We start from the raw sequence: 22,270 nt of genomic DNA on the forward strand, positions 1-22,270 counted from the left end.
ACCGCCATTACCAAACTAACGACGAAATTGAACGATGCTGCTAGTACACAAACTGAAAAAGAATACAACATTGAACGTTTACAAGATAAAATTAAAGAATTAACCTTGGCAGACGATGAAATACATAATTTTTTAAATGATGAAGAATATCAGGAAGACATAATAGAATGCGAAAGATACACAGAATATGCTCATTTGGCGTTATTTAATTTCAAAAGAACAGCGAATCGGAACACGAATTCAATTTCTGAAACATCGCCAACAGCTGCCAATATAAATAATTTTTCAGCTTCGCCTTCAAATGTTACAGTAAAGTTGCCTACAATAAAAATAAATACGTTTTACGGCGAAATTGGAGAATTCCATAGTTTTTGGGAGCGTTTTGAAAACTGTATCGACAAAAACGAAAGTTTTTCGCTGATTGACAAGCATGTTTTTTTGCGGGGATATTTAGTTTTAAAGGCAACCTTCACGGGCTTGGGAAGCTCGTTTGCCCCTATGACCTTGAGCTTAATGTTGCCCAAGGCTTTGTTGTTAAAGTGGTCTTTAATCCACCCAACAGTAAAGTCATCACATTGAATTACCAGCGCTCCTTTTTGGAGGTGGTTATTATAAATCTCGGGCATTCTTTCGCCACCAGGAATGGCGTCAGTCCGCTCCAAGATTTCCTTCAAGATGTTATTTGAGTTTTCCAGAGAAAGCTTGTCCGGAGGAAAATCCTCCAGGACTATAGCAATCTTGGTAGACCCAGTTGCACAGGCAAAAGAGACCCCCAGATTGGAGGCCCCCGGTTGGATCCCCCTCTCCAGCTCGGCTATCCCCACTAGGGGGAACCACTCCGCTGGATTGGGCTTTCCTCCCAGGAACAACATCCTCCCTGGGCTTCTTTCCGGTTTGGGTTGGCGCATTGGGAGAGGGTGTTGCATCAGAAGACCTAGGTCTCTTAGCTCCTCCACTCGCCGCAATGGCCCTCATTTTTCTTAACTTCTTCTTCTGGCTCTTGGACAGTCCAATGGTACCAGACACACTGTCCCCCAAGTGCCTCTGGGGACCAGAGACTTCTACAGAGGAAGGGCCTGAACCTTTGGACGCCTCACCAGCATCCGAAGCAGACTGCAAAGCAGCGGTATTAGCACTGGGCTCACCCGAGGGCTTACCATATGCTACTGGAGACTGTATTACACTTTTCGAACAGGAACCTCTGCCTAATTCCTGAACGCATCCCTTGTTAACCGGCGCGACGGATGATGCCGTATCCAAGGTTTTTCTTTCGCTCATCATGATGTTTGCCTGCCATTTAGTTACCCAGTGAGGGGTATCCAGGGGGCACCACGTGGAGGCGGCAGGCATTACCCCCCAAAGGCTGGTAAAGAAATAATTGTATAAATAAAAGTTTTACGTGTCTCGAATCACGCCACATTACGTATGTGACTCTAACATTGTTTATTTTTCTTTCAATTCTCATATAAATTTGCATACATGAAATTTATGCTGCAAGAAATACATAAATCCTTAAAACAGGTTATTTTTTATATCTTCACAAAATACTGATTTAAGTATGCCTTCAGCTAATAAATCTGTAGTAAAACATGCCAACAGCTGTTTTAGTTTGCATATAAAAGCAGATAATTATCAAGTTTTTTTCGTTTTTTAAAATTGCATCATTGACACAATAAAGTATGTGATCCATGAACATCTATGTTGAGTTTTTGATAAAATAGTCACAACTTCATTTAAACTATGTAAAATATAAAATATATTTTTAGTAAATTTTGCAGAGGAATGTATAAAAAAAAAATTTGCAAATTGAATAGTTCAATTGATAATACGAATAATTTAAATATTAATCCAAAGTTCTCAGTATTAAGAGCAGCGTTGGAAAGAAAATTATTCATTATTTTATTATGAGATCTTTAATATATCTACTACATTAAACAATATGAGCAATCGTAAATTACAAGGTTCACGAAAGATTCAACAAGGCTCATAATTAAATTGGAAATATTCTTTGAGGAAAACTAACACTAAGTGAGAGACTTATAACCTTGCTTGGTGTTCGAAAGGTACATTTAATTAGAATTTTTAATAATGGCCAAATTTTTATTCCAAACAATAGAAATGTGAAATCCAATAAACTTGCACATTTTTGGATTAAAATTATATATTATTCTTTTCCTTAGATACGTTTGTTTTTTTTACTTTTTTACTTCCTTTTGCCTTACTAATTTCCCTAAAAAAATAGTTGAGGAATAGCCCATTTTTCTAGGAAAATTAGTAATGCCAATCGAGAGAGAGTGTAATACAAATTAAAAACTATCACACATTTTTTTTCATTTAGAAAACATTTTTCTAACCTATAATTCAGTAAATTTAAAAGAAAAACCTTTTTACAAAGTATTTAAGTCACCAATATAAATAAAAATTTCAGAGATGAAATTTATATCAAAAATAAGACACCATCCTATTACTATCATACCTGTTTCGACATACCTCCTATAAGTTATCTAAATCCTTACTAAACTAGTCCTTCTTTGTCCTAATGTCATCCTAAAGCGTTCTAAAAGGTATCATAAAACTGTCCTAGTTATGACATCATTAAGATATCTGCAGGTGGAACATTCTAACACGCAGATGACATCCGTAGGACATTTAGCGGTAAATGTAGGACTTCCTCTGGAAGTCACAGAATCCTAAAGATGACAACTTTAGGATGTCATAACGAAGTCAATGTGCTGTATGGGTTGATACTTTTCTCTCGGCAGGTAATCGCAGTCTGTTTGTTATAATCAAAATAAATACGGTAACGAAAAAAACTACAACAAAGAAACCTATGGTTAAAAAAAAGTCATTTTTTCTCTAATTAGATAATTCATAAAGCCTAAACCTCTAAAAAATAGTATAAACGAAACAATCAAACAACTATGTCAGTGAGAAGATTGTGCTTGAAGGTTCAGAGCCAATTTCTTAACGATCGGTTTAATTTATTTCGTGAGGTGAAGATGTTTCCTCGTTTTTTCTTTTTTGCGACTAAATCCATCACAACACTGAATCTTTGTTTGACAAGGTAGGAGGAAGGGAAAGCAATTAAAAATTTTTTGAAGATAGTCTACAGTCTAGGGTAGAAGCGACCTATTTTACCTTGAAACCAAAATTCTGTGAGCTGATCACTATTTCAAAGTTTCCTTAGTTGAAAGTTCGACCAATTCCTCTTGAATCTGAACCTCTGCTGTTTCATTCTTCACAAAAGGGTTCATAACCCCTTGAGGGACTTTCAGGGACAAAAATCTATAAAAGTCCAAGTGTAAAGACTCATAGTGTTGACAATATTCTTTAATATCAGAGGGAATTTCATCATTCTTTTTTAAGATCCGATGAGATTGGAAGTTGGCTGAACTCATTCCGACCGAAATTCCACTTCCACAAAATGAGTTTGCTTAAAATGGCAGACTGGTTCTGCAGTGATCAAATTGAGCTCGTCACCTCGAAGTTTTGAATTAACACTATTAAATTTTAGAAATAAATCAGTCATGTATGCAACACCTATCTTAAATTCTAGTAATCCGTCTCTCAGAGTTACATCTCTGTCTTCGAAGAACTCAAGCACGGAGTCGAAAATATTCTAAAACCTATTGAGACAAGCCCCTTAGGAAAGCCAGGGGATCTCAGAGTGTAGTAGAAAGCGATTGAATTCATTTTTTTACACAGCTTCTGAATAATCGATCGTTCAGAGCATTACTGCGAATTTCGTTTACAGCAGAGCTCTCGACCTATTGCAATGACTCAGACAAACTACATTACTGAGATTTTTTAAAACTAAATGCTGTCTGTGAATTACGCAGCTAAAATAACTGGTCAATCCTCTTCAAAAAACTGATAAACCCACGATGTCGATCCATCATTGTAGGAGGTTAGGGCTTTTCATCTGTGTTTGATAACCACTATGTTGTGTCGGACCCAGATGGGAAGAGACCACCCGCGTGTTTGCCGTGCTTGGAGACCAGTGTCTCTCTGGAAAAGGGGATCCTGGCAGTTGAGGGGCATCCTGGTACCCCAATACACTGCTTTGGTCCGTGCTTCAGGTAAACGGGAGGTGCATATTGACCTGTATGTATCAACCGGCTAGCCACGAACATCATCTGCTTCAGGGGCGATTTGCGGACGTATAGCTATTAGTCAGTACCGATGTTCAAATAACAGATTAATCATATCTGTTATTTGCATCCCCAGGTGGTGCCGCTGATAGTCGAAGTGGTTTTTTATATTTTCTATGGCTGAAAGTAGAAAGGTGTACAGTTCCGCTCACCAAAACAAAAGCAGCGGGACAACGATTTTACATTATTAGGCTCACAAACCCAGAAGTGCCCAACACTTCATTTACCAAGATCTCGCCATTTTTAACACACAAGGCTCTACTCTCTGTATTGGGAGAAGGAGCTTCTGTAAAATAGTTACGCCCAGGTGGCTTTTTAGTTGAGGTTTCAAAATTACAGGCAACTATTCTATCAAAATGCACCAATATATGCTCCTTCACTGTTACTGTATCACCCCATAAGACTCTAAACACTTCTCGAGGTGTCATATATGAGAGTATGAATTCCTCGATGATGCAGAGGAAACAATTGTTGGAAATTTGAAAGAACAACATGTTACTGCTGTCCGTAGGATCAAAATTAGGAGAGAAGGAAAGCTGATCCCCACAAAACATTTTATCCTCACTTTTGACGCACCGAAATTACCATCTTCGGTTAAGCTTGCCTGTCATAACTGCCCCGAACGACCGTATATACCAAACCCATTAAGGTGTTTTCAGTGCCAAAGGTTTGGACACTCTAAAACATCTTGTCGTAGCAAGCTTATTTGTGCTCGATGCTCTGGTTCCGACTATGGAGACGCTACCTGTGAGTTGCCGCCCCTTTGCATTAACTGTAAGGGAGCTCATGTTGCATGCTTTAGGAGTTGTCCAAAATGATCCCAAGAGAAAGAGATACAAAGTGTCAAAGTATTGCAAAACGTGACTTTCAATGAAGCCCGCCGAATAGTCACTCCTCGTCCGGGTGTGTCCCATTCTGCGGCAGGCAAGAGTTCATTTTGCTCTGTCAGTAAGCAAACGGACCTTCCACCTTTGTCATCTACCTCTCATCATCAGGTTAAAAATACTACTAAAAAGCCAAAATTTAACTTTAAAATACTATCAACGTCAAACAGAACAACATCTCCTCCTCCTCCTAAAAAGACTTCTAAAATTGACAACTCAGGACAAACCCTACCTTTCCCCCAGCAGCTTGTATCAACGAAAATACCCTTAAGTAAAAAACCTGACATATCTCGGAAGAAGAAAGATCGTAAGTACAATCAGTACGTCAATCAATCCACTTCTGATGCTCTGAAGAAGATGTATGTTGACGTAGAATAGTCCCTTCACCCTTCCGATGATGAATTCATACTTGACTCATCTTAAAATACTTGACGTTAAATTACAATAATATCCATTCACTCCATAATGTCCACTAATTTTATCTCCTGGAATTGTCGTGGCATAAGAAATTAGCTTTCAGATATCAAGGATATTATTTATAATTATCAGCTGCATGTTTTGCTCTGCAGGAAACTCATTTAACTAAATTAATTGATTGTACAATTAGCTTCACCGTTCATTTTGCTCGGGGATTTTAAGGGCCATAGTGAATTGTGGGGTAGTTCCGTCTCCAATGATCGGGGACGTAAAATAGAGCAACTTATACAGGACCATAATCTATGTTTGTTAAGCCAAGGCGAAGAGACTTACTTTCATATGTCGACTCGTATCTTTCACTCCATCGATTCAGCATTATGTTCACCAGCTCTCTTGCCCTTCATAAACTTTTCCGTGAGTGATGATCTTCACAATAGTGATCATTTTCCACCCATAGTTTCATATTCTATTAATAGTCCCAGGAGACCATCAGCTTTCATACATCATCGCGCTAAATGGCACTTATTTACTCAACTTGATCAGATTACGGATGGTAACAGGTAGAAACGTAAATGATGCGGTGAATACTATAACTTCTGTAATCATTAAGGCTGCAGAAGAGAATATTACAAAGTCTTCATATACTCCTCCTCGCCATCGTAATTGGTGGAATTCAGAGTGTTCCACCGCTTACAAGGAACAGAAACGACTTTGAAGCCTCTTCCGTCGTTCCACTTCCACTTCAAATCTTGTAGCATTTAAACGAGCTAAAGCGTTTGCTCGTAAGGTCCGACGCAGTAGCCAAAGAGAATCCTGGAAGCGCTATGTCTCAGCTACGTATTAAATGACATCTCCCAAACAAGTTTGATCGAGAGTTAAAATGGCAAACTGCATATACCCCGAATTTCATTTTTCTATATTAAAAAAGAATTATACAACCTACTCTGCCCACATTGATGTATGTAATATGCTTGGTGAGACATTTGCCACAATCTCTAGTGCAGAAAGTTACAGCCTGTCCTTTCAATACCATAAACAAAACGCTGAACGACATACCATCAATTTTCACACTCGTCGATCGTCTTCATACATTGGCAATTTTGCGTTTCTGGAACTACAGAAAGCCTTATCAACAGCTGCGAACACTAGCCCTGGTCTCGATGGGGTAACTTACCACATGCTCCGCCATTTGAATATTACGTCTTTGTGTAACGTCCTGGTTCTATTTAATAGAATATGAAAGGAACAGAGTTATCCATCATGTTAGCGCGAGGCAATTGTGATCCCCATATTGAAACCAGGCAAGGATTCTAAGGAACCGGAAAGCTATCTCCCTATAGCGTTAACAAGCTGCCTGGGAAAGTCCTTTGAGAGCATGGTTAATACCCGCTTAGTACATTTCCTAGAAAAGAACCATCATATACCTGAGTTGCAGAGTGGTTTTCGAAAAGGGAGGTCTACTACAGATTACCTTATTGCTTTAGAGTCAAGAATTCGTAACGCCTTTGTCCGATGTAACCATTTTGTCTTTATCTTTTTCGATATTAAGAAGGCTTACTATCGGGCATGGCGATACGGAATTCTTAAGACGCTCTACGATATGGGACTCAGTAGTAATTTACCCATCTTCCTGAAGAAATTTCTGATGAAACGGTATTGTCGAGTAAAACTGGGTTCAACGTTTTCAGACCTCTTCATTCAGGCCGAAGGTGTTCCTCAAGGCAGTGTTCATACTTTTTATTACTCATGTTTTGTTCATTTTGAACATATTACCACCTCTAGTGTTTGGCCCACTTTATGTTGACGATCTAAATGTTTCCTGTTCTGGCTCTGATATCCGCGTTATTGAGCGTCAACTCCAGCTGGCTGTCAATAAGATTTCAAAATGGTGTGAGTAAAATGGTCACACACTTTCACCCTCTAAAAGCATACATTTTTGTACAATTACGCAGATTACAACAATGATCCTGTTATTTCTATTCATAACGTTAATATACCCACTGTTTCGAAAACAAAATAACTAGGCGTGATTTTTGACAACAAACTCACTTTTCTGCCTCATATTCTTTATCTTAGAAAACGTTGTGAAAAGACTTTAAATGTGTTACGTGTTCTCTCAAATACTTTCTGGGCTGCGGATCGCATTGCCCTAATCAGAATCTACAAAGCGTTGATATTATCACGCATAGATTACGCTTGCGCAGTCTATGGCACTGCAACTGCTTCAAATTTGAAGCTGTTAGATACAGTGCATCATACTGCGATGCGAATCTGTAGCTGCGCATTACGAACGTCCTCAGTCGAAAGCTTATATAGTATATGTAATTTATGACCTCTCTATTTTCGGCGTATGCAGCTCTGTCTTACATTTTACTTTCTTGTTATGTCATCTAACTCCCATGACATGAGGTTATTCCACTAAGCTTACGCGCGACCCTCATACATACCTCCCTTTTAATGCTCGCATGCGTTCAGTCATTCAATTTTTGCGAATGACTATCTAAATCAGCTGATCTCTTTCTTAACAAACCTTGTGTTATTCCGTCATATCACTTTTATTCTCCATTTGCTTCATACAGAAAATCCAGTATATCTCCTAGCGTGAATATTCATCTCTCATCGTCATGAGTATTGTCAGTATGTTTCTGTTTTTACGTATGGGTCAAAATGTCCAGGGCATGTTGGATGTGGAATCATTATAGCTGATCGAACATACTATTATATCATGCCGGCCATATGTTCTGTATTTACTGCTGAAGCCATTCTCATAACTCTACGACTTATCTCAACTCTGACCGTACATTCACTCTGACAGCTAAAGTGTTTTACGTCAGCTGAATAATCATGTAAACAACGAAGTTCACCCTATTTTATGTATCATTAAACATCTGTTAGTTAGTCATCACAAAAATGATTTCAACATTTTGTTTTGTTGGACCCTCAGCCATGTTGGTATTTCAGGTAATGACATGGCTGACTCAACTGCCCGATCTACCACGACTCCATTAACCCTATGAGCCCCCATTTCTGACATGAAGAATTGTATACGACATTTTATTATGTCTTTGTGGCAGCAACACTGACATTTACAAACTGCATACAATTAAGTCCATGCTAGAGCCTTGGCCAGTGTTGAAATTGAGCAGAGCAGATGTCAAGCTCACCCGCCTACGTATAGGACATATTCGGCTGACTCATCTTCACTTGCTGTTCAGAGAACCGCCTCCTGGATGCGATACTTGCAACGTTTCGCTTTCAATTCACCATATTTTAATCGCTTGCCTATGTTTTAACCAACAACGCCTTATCTTTTTTGGAAGCACGATTTTATGTATAAAAGACTTGTTAGATAAAAATCACCATCCTAACATCTCTGTATTTTTACGTTCTATTGGAATTTTAAGTTGTATAAAATTGTTTTATACTACTTATCGTTTTAATAAATTTACCATGAAGTTTTATTGATTTCAATGTATGTAACTTTACAACATTGTTTTAGAATTTTCACTATCTTATCTGATTTTATACATGTCCTTTACTTAACCTTTTAATCTGTTTTTAAAACAGTGCGTTTGGTGCAGTATGTCCTTTTTTGGACCTTGTGCCACTAAACCCCACATTCAATTCCAAATAACTTGAATGTGGCAAAAACAACTGACTCATGGCTTCGTATTGAAGAATGGGTGTCGCTTTAAGTTCGTTTTATGGTTGATACAAATGCTGAATCGGATTTGTTATATTAATGTAATCTTTTTTTCTTTAATGTTATAATTTTAGATTAATTTTATTTATTAAATTAATCTCACTTTAGTAATTTCGGAGTTTTTAAATTTGAATGACCAAGTATGTTAATCGCCCCCCTACCACCCAAAACAAATTTAGCGCTCTTCAGTATACTTCCACATCCCCAAAGGGCGGTATCGCCTTCGTTGAGAAACAATGCTGTAGACAAAATAACAATTCATTTTTCATTACTGAGTTTGTTTTCCCTACAATTGCAATCATGATTTACTTCATTAGTTCCTATTTTTTTTATTCGTTTTGAAATAAAAAAAATATTTCTGTATAATTATCTGAGTAACAGTAAAAACATGGTGTTTTTTTGTTGATTAGTAGCTATTTAAAACAATCATACCTACAAAATGGAATTCAATATATTTTTTATTTTTTTTACAAGCGTCGCATTATTCTCCTTCGTTACTTCTTGTTCGAAATATACTTTTTACATTTCATTTCTTCACATTTATACTTTTAAGGAGTTTCTTCACTTCTATTAATGTTACATTTGCATTTTAAAAATTTTACAGACGTAACTTTCATTTTTATATAGCATATTATGATTATCTAAACATGTTTTTACATTTACATAGTCTAAAAATTTTTTTACAATACACCTACTGTCCTTCACAATTAGAATTTTCTAAAAAACATCTATCACATTGGATATTTTTTCATTAAAATTTTCTCTACACAGTATACTGCATAATTCATGTAATTTTTCTGCCCATGTTTTTGTAATTTCATACCGTCCTTGATTGATATCTTTTAAAGAGATTTTTTATAATTCATCACATAGAAAATCAGGATTTTGTTTTGAAAGGGCAGTTATAAACATATCTAAGCATATATTATCGCAATTTTTTATTTAAATAATTCGAAATTGTTTCATCATGAACTATTTTTAGATGCTTATATCTTTTTCTTCATTCAAATCATATTAATATCAATCGTACATTAAGTGATATTTGATATTTTAAATTCTATGTTATTATTTCTTATTTCTAGCTAACTTTTGAAAGCTTTTTCTGTACCCTTTAATTTTGGGTACAAGAATTTACCTAATAATGAGTTGTGTATTGAAATGTCTACTTGTTTACCAATGTTTCCAATAGTTTTCAATTTCTAAATAAGTTTTAAAATATTATGATACTGTTTCGATATAATTTTATTATATTTAGTTATATTATACTTTCGATGTACAATATATTTCTTATATAATGATTGATTTCATAATTTGGAATAAAAAAAGTCTAGATTTGTTTCTGTTTTATTATAATAATTATTTATATATTTATTATAATTTTTTCGTTTTTAAAATCATTGTTATAGAATTTACCAATAGAATAAATCAACTATAACAGGTTTATATTTGTAATTCTTATATAGTTTGTCACTAATTTAATCAAGTAAACTTTGTTTTATTTCCTCCAAGTGGTTTAATTTTTTACAAATAATGTTCTCCACTTATTAGGAAACATTTTTTTCTACTTATGATTTGACTTAACATTTATAAAGTAATCTATAAAGTAATTTCAAATTCCATCATCTTTTCTGTAAGATATCTTTATTTTACTAGAGATATTAGACTAATCGCATATTTAATTGTAAAATATTTATAATTTAAACTCTTTTTAAAGAACACGAATTTGAAAAAGTTAAAAAAGAAAACATTTTATCTATTTCAAATGTAACATTTCATTTTTTTTCCGCTTTTAAAAATACTAATTCTTGAAGCGTATTTTGTTTGAAAAACTGTTCAAAATCTTTCATAAGATAAAAATATTTTTCTTCTTCTGAATCATAACTATTTTTTTTTATTTGTTTAGATATTTCCAGATAAACCCTTTCAGTTCCATTTCCAATAGCAAATTTACTCATTTATTAGAAAAACAAATTTGTAAGTCATTATCTAAAAATTAAATCTTTTAACTTACAAGGATGATATTCTTAACTAATAATTTTTTTCACGCCACTTCGCGGTAAAATCTGACAGCTTCGTACGACTCAAGGCGCTGAGTGGTTTGATCTCTGATTGGCTTTTTTTTCATTGTGATCAATTTTAAATTTACCTTACTTATTTTTTTATTATTAAATACTATTTTTCATAACTATTTTATTTGTTGTTTTATTTTTTAATTTGTTTTGTCCAGATAAATTGTTTTAATTTTATTCCAAATTTCTTTTGATTTTTGTATTATTTATGGTATTGATAAAATTCATCCAGGATTCTTTTTGACATTATATTCCAATTTTTCTGTGTAGTAGACGGATTTTTACGATGGGGTATTGACAGAATCTTCTCCAAACCAATCGTCTTTGAAGTGTGTGTGATGGAATTTTAGAAAGCATTTAAAAATAATTCATAATATGTAGTGCACTTTTTTCAAAGTCTCTATTGTAAACTATCTCTTCATTTAATATTAATGCATGCTTTTTTCATAAAAGTCAAATTAGGCTGCATAGCGCCAAGGACTTAATGGACATAAAACCATGATTTAAATTAAAGAGAAATAACCAGTGTCTTTCAGAATCTCAATAAGATTTTAGTGTTCAGTTGCACTAAGTAAAGTAAATTAGCAAAAAAAAATCACAATTAAAAATATAGGCCAATATAGGCCATTTCATCAATTGCATCGACTTCAAACATTGTATCATTCCATGATTACGGGTGAAACATTTTTAACATTAAATGTGCTTTAATGCAGCTTTTGTCTTTAAAACAATATAGAAATTTTATGTGCTCTTCATGATTTTATAGAGTGAATATTTTCTTTGTTAATTAAAAAAAATTTTCTTTTTTAAGTCGAAAAATAGAATATCTATAATAAATCAAAGAAAGTGCCACTTGTGGAATGAAGCTTAAAATGCATAAATATATTTTTAGAAATAAATAGATGATTCAGCATATTCAGTATAAAATTTGATGGTTCAGCATATCTACTCGTATTTGGATATTATAAAAACTTTTTCAATAATAGTATTGGCATTATTATAATATTGCAAATATTTCTTTTTTAATTCATCATAAGCTCATCACGTGTAAGACTCTAGGGAAACTCGGGCAATCTCAACATGTGATAATTCATAATGAAAAAAACTAAACTTTTTTTTAAACTCCATTCTAGCTATTAAAGGTTTAAAATGTATCAAAATACTTCAAAATGAAACAACTTCTTTTATTAATTTAATAAATGAATGTAATAAAATGCATTAACTCTTTAACGTTTCAATGAAATATGAAACAAATAAATTATGAAACCAAAGATTACAGTTGTATTTTCTTTATCCTATTTTATTGTGGTTATTAACAATTACAATCGACCGTGTTTTACAGCTGGTACAGTTATAAGGAATTTGTGATTTATAAATTCCAGATGTACCATTTGTTCATGTTTGAATCCTATCAGCCCTTTTTATGCGTATTTTTTCCCCTGAATAATTTTGATTAAGCAATTTTTATCTCACTGGGAAATTATTAAAATTTTTAACTTTTTTTTACTTTTTCATCGAAGGTAATTAATTTCGTGTCACAACATTACCATTGAATTTTCAATGAATTTCCTAGTTTTCCTACTATTTTCGCATACTGGTTTTATAACAGGGAGATTTTATACTGCCTCTAGCAACTGCTATTTCAATACTATATTTAATTTATTTCGTAGTTCTTCATTTTAGCATATGCTTCAAAATCTATTTCCAGCTGAAGAAGATTTTTTTGTGATCAATATAAGTCGAATGAAGTATTTTATATTTCCACCAAAATCATCTTTTTGTATAATCTGGCAAAAAATTATCTATATTTCGCTTAGTTATTCCCGTAGTAATTATTATTTTTGCTTTGTAATTTTCTCATAAACTTGAATATAGGTTTAGATTAAGGAAGAATATTCCTTCTACGTCTTAAATAAGCATTTTTGAAAAATAAATAGAATTGTAATTTAATATATATACCTTCATATTCATATATTATGTGCAAAATTTAATTAAAACGTCTAGTATAAAAGCGGGACGTCTAGTACAAAATCTATTTGAATTGTTCTCAGTTCTCTGACTTTCTTGTATTTTTCATGTTCAGAGTGCAGAAATGTTTTGATGCCTATGTTTCTATCGAATGAAACATAATGTCATGATCTCTTTCATGGGCCATTTATTTCTAGTACGGTAAATTAAACTTAATTAAAATTTTAACACGATATTTCTTAACAAGAGTCAGGACTTGCCGTCAAGGCCTGCAATAACTGTTCAGAAAAACTAGTTATTTTTGATGGTACAGATAAATCTGTTTGACTTGAAGTAATTTCAAAACTTTATTAAACTAAAAAAGAATTTGAACATTTTGAAGATCTTAATACAGCATTTGTCGTAAGAGAAGAATTAATATTCTCGTTTCTTGCCGTCTTCAACCATGATACAAACATTTCTCCACATGTTCCAACCTCATCTATTCTAAAATACTTTTCCTCCCTTTTCTCACAAGCATGCAAACTTCTGCTTAGATATGTTAACTTTTCTATGCGTATTTCTTGCTATCGCTGAACTCTAGTATTGTCCACTCTTTGCTTTAAATTTATTAATAGTATAAGAAGGCTTCAAATTCTTTATATTTAGCCGACAAATAAAAAATGCGCATCTTTTCTGGCAAATTTTTCTCAATTGAAGAGTTAATTTGCGTCATTTAAAAATCACGAATCATATGCTTAACTGTGTTTCGAGTAATTAGCAACAAACATTTATAATGCCCTACATAATAACCTACTAGCCGAAATCTTTATTTAATTGCTGCTACGCATAAAACTAATGTCTGCACAAATTAAAACTATGTACAATATACCCTTTCATAATGTATTAGTTCAACATTTTTAATCTCGGTAAAAATAAATAACTTTGCCATTGTAGCATTATAGAAGTACCTACATACAAATCAAATTTCTTGCTAACGTTACGTTCGTTTAGTATATATATTTTCACAATCTTTGCTAAACAATTTCACTTTAGAATATTTATTCTAATTTTGGCTTTTACTGGAGATTTTGATGAATAATTTTGCTGTTAATAATATTTAAGAACATTAAGTTTTGGGTATGTAACTTATATCATGAATTTATTATTTTTAAAATCAAGAATTTTTCTTCAAATTTTCTTATAACTCCAACAACTATTTTTTGAATCCTCATTTTCACCCACATTAACCATCCGGGTTATCAAATTTTTCTTCCTCATCTTCCAGTTTCAGTGACAAAATTTTTCAACCACGACAACACAATAACATTTTATTTTACATTTTGCCAATATAAAAATTTCGCATTTGCTACTTTGGTGTTTTGCCCCCCAAATTGAATTTTTTCCTATTTATTTTTATGTATATTCAAATACATTTACATATTCTTTTCTTCATGATTCAGAGTCTACCCTATATTTGTTTTCTTCATTTTCTTCATTAGCACCTCTTCCTTTATCTGGATATTTTATTCGTTTTTGGTTTGCTACTTCATCTATAATATCGTTTACTTATTTGTTCAATTTCCGCCTTCTTGATAAGTTTATGCTGATCATCTGATTGTTTTCCCTTTTTTTTCCATCTACCAATACTTCACGTTTAGAAAAGTACCTTTAAATTATTTGTCCAGATAATACTTAATTTCAATTTATTTTAGCATCTCAAATGTTTTGGGGGATCTTTTTGCGCTTAAAATCAGTTGTCATGTCTTTAATTTTACAACCAGACTTTCTCTGGCAAGTTTGTTTCCGAAACATTTAAAACAACTTTTCGAAAACGATTTGTTACAAGTTTCTTGCAATTTCATACCATACTATAAGACTTTCGCTTTCCGATGTGTCTAACTACTTATCTCCACGTAGACCCGCATACTTCAGCCATTTGTAAAAGTTTTGATTAAGAGATAATACTCGCTTCAATTACATATTAAGAAAAGTAAGATTTATTATTAGCGGATACTGTAATTTAAAATAAATATTTTCCAACTTTATATCATACCTAGGCAATTTATTATACTTATATGGCTTACTAGTTGGCGCAAAAAACTACGTAATATTTAAGAAAAATTTGCCGTATTATTCGTATTTCAGAAGAATGGACGAATTAACCCAAACCACTATCAGTTACTCAACATATTATCTATCCGAAATGTTTTTTTTTACTAACTATGACTACCCACAAATTAACTAACAAACAAACTGTACTAACTATGTCTATAACAAAATCAAACGTTTATAAGGAAAGAGCTAACATTAAAAGATTTAGTCAAATTTATTTTATACCCAAACATATGATAACTGATACAAACTATTAATCATATAAATGTTTCCGGGCACTCTAAGAAGACAAACTTGAAAATAAAACTGAACAACAGATTTTTGTGAGTAATAGATGTAAGGTTATTAAAACAACTCTTGAAGACCTGCTAGCCTTAAATTATGAAAACTGACCTCCATTCCATTTTGACCCTTTTTTTCATGATCACTCTCTGCTTGTCTGTTCTTAACAATTTACGAACCACTGACCATTTTAACTTCACGATTTTTACTTTCATCATGGTTTTAAATACTTGATGTTTTTATTGAATCTGTTGGTTGGTTTTACATTCGACCTTTTTAACTGTTTTTACCCTTTTACAACCCAATTTTTATACATTTTACTCAGTTTTAACTTTGTCAATTGGGATCTCTATTGACCCAGTAGCATTTACGACCCAGTAGTTTTAATAGTTGACATTTGTCACAATGCTTACTTCTCTACTGTATGTATCGCTTTTAGCCTGCATATTTTAGCCTGCTCTGTTTTAGCTATCTTGTTGTTTTAGTATTGGTTGGTTAGTTAAAGTTTAATGGCACAAGAGCCAGAAGTGACTACTAGAAGTCTCTTCCAGTAACAAATGATATCACTGAGCTATTTTCTGCATTTTTTTTAAAAATTTGTTTCTATTTTAGCTCCGTGTTTTTCACCTCCTCTCATATATTTCCTATTCACATTACTAATAGCAATACAACCAAATTTTCACTTTTCTTTATCAGAAAAGTTTTTAAACTGAAATTAAGATTTTTCTAGTAAAAAAAACTCCATAAACCATTGATGATACAGTGGCATTTAAGACCTTAACTCATCTATCTTAAAACTGCAAAGAAAAGCATATTATTCAACTTGGGGGAAGGCGCCAGAGGCTTTCCTTGTTCAGGCAAGGATTGATTTAACATTGAAATGGAAAGAGTTATTTTTTTCTCTCTCTCTCTCATTTATTCCTTTGTGTTTAACAGAATGTTCTTTGAAAACAAACTTTAATTGAGCAATGAAATTTTTATTATAAAATGCCACATAAGAGATGGAAGTAAAAGGTTTTTATGCATTTTATTTTCTTACCATTCGCTTTCTTCTGGTATTGCATATTGCGTTGCTACTGGAGGGACCCTTCGATAACCCGACCTTCTTTATGTCACTATCATAATAAATATTTCGTTTCTTGTAAAAATGTGTTCATCAGAAAACCGTTCATATTTATACAATCTAACACTTTAGAGATTGCCTGTTATAGTTTTCTTCCGATAGTGAGCCAAGAGTTATAACCGAAAATTATCAACCAACAACTCAGCATTATTGGTATTTTTAGTAAAAAGCTGGTTAATTTTAATTTAGAATAAAGTGACACTTATGGTGCTTCGACGAAAAACGCCTTCTTGAAGAAAAATGTAGAATAAATTTCATTTGATTACATCACTATTTCTTTTAAAATTTCAAAATAGCGTGTCTATTCATAAGTTTTTTTAAGCAAAGAAGGCATGGACTATATGTTTTTGTAGAAAAACCTGTATTAGTTTTGTTTTGAGTTGTAAAATGTCGAACAGCATTTGCGCTCTCCATCAAGTAAAATGTTGCAACTCTCAAGCGAATGAATTAGTCAGACATCTATTAGTTTTTCTAATAATTTACATAATAAGATTAATTTAAGGAGACCCATGTGTTTTACCGTACTGTAATTTTCATATTGTGTATCTAAAGTAAGTTTTTACAGAAAATTATAATATGACAATTTTCTTAAGTTAATTAAAAAAATTACATTATTATATTGCGTACCTAGCTTGTCATGGTATAAATATACTATATGCATTGATTTGCGGTGATTTAAATGCAAAATCTGTAGCGTGGGGACCGAAAAGTGACCATAGGGGGGATATTTTAATGGATTTTCTCATGAGAAATAATCTTGACGTGGTAAACGATTCAGACGGCCCGCCCACATATAACTCAGTACTCGCCAAAGCTGGATTGATGTAATAGCGAGTAATATCAGTGAAATTAAGAATTACAGAATTTATGATGGAATTACCTGTTCTGACCACGAACTCTTATTAGCTTCTATAGATACCAACAACAACACACGTATTAAACATAGACCAACCATTAAATACAATAGACTGAACTGGCTATCTTTAAAAAGCGGTTTAAGCAGGCTGGTCGATAATAACAAAAATAATAAATATGATACCCCAACAGAGATTAACGATAAGATTGAAGAGATGACTGGTGACCTACACAGAAAATGTGTGGAGTCAAATATGAAAACTCCAAATAAAACAGGGAAACACTGCTCCTGGTGGTCACCGTTAATAAGCGTCATGAGAAAGTTTGTTAGAGCTCTGCGACGGAGGTACCAAAGAACTAGCGATGACAACACAAGAAAGGAATATAAGATCGAGTTTAAGTTAAACTTTGCGAAGTACAAAAAGCTCATTAAGAAGGCAAAGATGGACCACCTTAAGCACTACCTCAGCAGTCTAGACACTGATAATGCCTTCTCTGCCCCCTACAAGATCATCAGAGGTATTGAATTGGGAGGAGGTCAAAATCATGCTGTTTATGACAACAACAATCAACTTACAACTACCTATATTGATACTATACGTGCTATCATGAGTCATCATTTTCCGGACCGCTCAGAAACAATCATAACTCCTACACCGAGTGATATTTTGGATCCGCCATTTGCTGAAGGTGAACTTTGTGCTGTGATTAGAGGACTTCGACCAAGGAAAGCGCCAGGCCCTGATGGAATACCCAATGAGATTTATAGAGAACTTTACTACACAGACAGAGTATGGTTCCTCGAATTATTCAATCACTGTTTGGAAAAGATGTACTTCCCAGATACTTGGAAATTAGCTAGAGTCGCCCTCATTAAAAAACCTAACAAAAACCCCAATAATCCTGATGCCTACAGACCTTTGTCCCTTCTTCCCGTCTGGGGCAAAATACTGAACAAATTGCTCGCTAGGAGATTAGTTTACCATTTAGAGAAAAATCAACTTTTAAACGAGTACCAATATGGCTTCAGGACCGGAAGAGGAACGGAGGATGCTCTTAAAACTGTAGTTGACTTTGTGGAACAAGCAAAACAAGAAAAAAAACACACAATGGGAGTAGCCCTGGATATCAAGGGCGCATTTGATAATGCAGACTGGGGCATTCTTAAGACAGTAATCAATCAATTGAATATACCCTACAACATCAAATGCATTATTTTTAGTTTTCTAAATAATAGAACAGTCACTTACGAAGATAGTAAAGGCAATGTTCTTGACAAACGTAATGCTAAACTGGGTGTCCCACAGGGCTCATCATTAGGCCCAATACTATGGCTTATTTATATCAACACAATTTTCAAACACTCATCACTTATTGATTTTAGTCTATTTAGGGACTTTAATGTTCAAGATTTCAGAATAATTGTTTTTGCTGATGACGTATTTGTTCTCTTAAGACATGCTATCTTATATAGATTTGACCAGCTGGTGACCCATGTTCTTACCGAATTATCAACCTGGGCCAAGACACATAAACTGAATTTTAGCCAGGACAAAACTAAAATCATTGTCTTCAGTAAAAGTAACAAAAAGATCACTCGATCACCATGTATTAAAATGAGCCAAAACAACACTAATCTGAAAATTGTTACTTCACTTAAATATCTAGGCGTTATACTTGATCCAGGTTTGACGTGGAGATATTAAGGATAAAATAACGAATTTCAACCAAATGACAAAAAGGGTAGCCAGAGCCACCTGGGGACTAAGTCCATTTATCCTTAAAAAGATATATCTCTTGGCCAGCGAAAAGATAATACTCTACGCCGCCAGTGTATGGTATAGAAATACTGTCAAAATCAATAATAAGCTTGCTTCTATTCAAAGAATTCCTTTGCTCTCCATTACAAAATGCTACTCCACAGTGAGTACGGATTCTATCCAGATACTGGCGGGCATTAAACCAATACACTTGAGGGTGATTGAAACAATTTACGATAAAAGGATGAAATGGGGCTGGAAGAAAGATGATATTTTTCCAATCATTCCAAAAACAGTCTTTCACTCAATCTCAAACAGATCAAATATGACAATAACTACCCCAAGACATCCAGCCACTCAGATCGCTGTACCCTGGGGATATGCCTCACCAAAAAACGTTGGATGGGAAATTTATACAGATGGCTCTAGGATGGAGGTCGAACCACAACAATTTAGAACAGGTTTTGGCATCGTTACAAAATTCAACGGAATTACTACAGCAAAATCCTCCTCCAGAGCATCTGACTATTGTTCAGTCTTTGAGGCAGAGCTGATGGCAATTAGAGAGGCCATAAATATCGCTGCAAAAAAAGATGGTCAAATAACAATTTTTACAGATTCGCTCTCTTCATTGAACGCCCTTGCCGACCCAACGCATAAAAACATAATTGTTAACGAAATTAAACAGAATTGGAATAAAGACATCATACTTAACTGGATAAAAGCACATGTGGGTCATGACGGCAATGAGGAAGCGGATAGAGCGGCTAAAAATGCCATCACACTCGACCACACAGAACACACCACGTGGCTCACCTCCAATCAGATTAAATCTATTATTAATGAATATATCATGACAAGGTGGAAACAAGAGTGGACAAACTCAACAAAGGGACGTCAAACACACAAATTTTTTAAGGACCCTAAAACATCAAGACTGCAGGCCAACTTCTACTTAAATCAATTTTTAACCGGCCACGGAGTATTTGGCACCCATCAATCAAGATTTTTTGGAAAATCCTCAATTTGTTCTTATTACTACTCTGAACAAAATATAATACACTTGATTTGCCACTGCCCAAAATTTCATGCACAGCGTGGCACGGAACTCCAGAACAAAACAGAACATCAGCTATACTCAAATTTTACCTGCAGAAGAATTATTAAAGAAATCATCAAAATTACACTCAAAGACATGTTAAATCCACCAAATTCAAATAACAATATAACCTAGCTGTCATTCATTCTCATATACTTAATTTTTAAATGCATTTTAAATTCTGTGCTTCAGTTTAAAGTTAAGTTAAATTTATTTACTATGCTTTTTGCTTAAGGCATTTCACCATAACTTTGCATTTTATGTTGTAAATATTTTCATATGTTAATTTATTCTTTATATGTCTATGTTAATTTATTCTTTATATGTCTATATATTTTTTGCTATTATAATTTTTCATGTTTTATGTATGTTTTGTCTGTAGAATGTTTGTTCTACTCTCGTGTGCCCTAAATTGGGCGGGACGAGGTAAAAATAAACAATACTATATGCATTGAACCCAGTGTAAAAGAAAAGCCTAGCTAAAGCGTTGGTATCAATTTGACAAAATAAATATCAATTATCAAAATGTGTCAACATTTGATCAGCATTTTTCTTTAAAAAAAAGTAGTGGAACTCAAAGGACCATCTAAGCTTTTGGCTTTTATCACAACAAAACTTCATCCACAACAACTTAGAACTGCCCAGAAAATAGACATCTTGATCTTTATAGCATCGAATAAACAGAACGTTGCTTTATTAATTGTAAGCTATTAGTTATTACATTATCAATTACTCTAAACTCTAAGTTATCATTTGGTATATTTCAAAAAAATTACTTTATTTTCTGTACCAATATAAAAAAGGAAGAATATTAGTGCCAACTTATTAAACAATACTGGACAATTCCTTCAAAAAGAGCCAAAATAAATATAAAATAGAAATAATAAACATATTTTCAAAATGCTGACAGGCATGTTTTGGCTACTAAGCTAAACTAATTCACACTTTATCTCACTCATTTTTTTCTCACCACAAGAGGTGATATTTTAATATGTAAATGTGTATTGTTTGTTTCTGAATTAAAACAATTTTATTTCATTATATGCTGGTTGAGGATAACTAGATCGAGAAATAACTATCCTGTGGCAGCCATTGGGTTAAAGATTGATATTTATTTTTTAAGCAATGAATATATTCCTATTGTTTTGATAAGATTGCGATGTATTGGGTCACCCTAGCAAAGATTCAAGATCAAGCTAAAAGCAGGAAATGAATTTGTCCCTCAAATGCTTGAATCGTTTTGTGAGAAAAAATCATAATAGCATTGATACTTCAGAGCAGTATATTAATTAGAAGCGGCAACGACTTAAGCATCTAATGTAGACAATTTTGAAGCAATAATGCCCACTATCTTCAGAAATTGATCATTAGGGCATATTTTCTCTGTAGAGGTGGGTAGCCATGCTTTTTGAGAGTCGGGTCTCTCATAGAAAGAGTAAGCTACGACTTCTAGTCAGACGATGGAAGGTAATGGAATGTTCAAGTGATAGAAGGCAAGAGTGGTTTAGTCTTTGCCTTTTAAATCATACATATGTCATATGTTTTAAAGACACCTTTCTCACTACATTAAAATGTCTACACTACGAAAAATGCTTACTTTACTTATTCGTAATTGCAATGAATTTCTCACTTCTGTTAATCGGTAACCATTGACCTCCAAAACAAAAGATTGCTGCCTTACGCTCTATTATTTACCAGGTTTCTGACATTTGTTCCAATCGTTATAAGCAAAAAGGAAAGCTTGTTTAGCTTAAGGCTCTATTGCTGTTGAGAGTGGATTTCCATTGATTATTATTTATTCCTTCAACAGAATACAGTTGACAGGTCCGCGGTGATAAAAAGGTTGGGGAACACTGATGTAGAGG

General features: G+C 33.6%; 1 protein-coding gene across 1 annotated transcript; it reads left to right on the top strand.

Annotated features, from left to right (window-relative positions):
* The first annotated feature begins 19,277 nt into the window (after positions 1-19,277).
* Positions 19,278-20,540, top strand: LOC147817033 (uncharacterized). Its single transcript, XM_087157703.1, has one exon. It carries the CDS (start codon positions 19,278-19,280, stop codon positions 20,538-20,540), a length of 1,263 nt encoding a protein of 420 aa, XP_087013829.1.
* The last annotated feature ends 1,730 nt before the right edge of the window (positions 20,541-22,270 follow it).

This window comes from Parasteatoda tepidariorum, chromosome 1 (assembly GCF_982258835.1).
Source record: "Parasteatoda tepidariorum strain Cologne lab strain chromosome 1, Ptep-v5.0, whole genome shotgun sequence".
Taxonomy (NCBI): domain Eukaryota; kingdom Metazoa; phylum Arthropoda; class Arachnida; order Araneae; family Theridiidae; genus Parasteatoda; species Parasteatoda tepidariorum.

Bases quoted from the DNA above. Each gene is read 5' to 3' on its own strand.
- LOC147817033 (XM_087157703.1), top strand. From the start codon at position 19,278: ATGACAAAAAGGGTAGCCAGAGCCACCTGGGGACTAAGTCCATTTATC.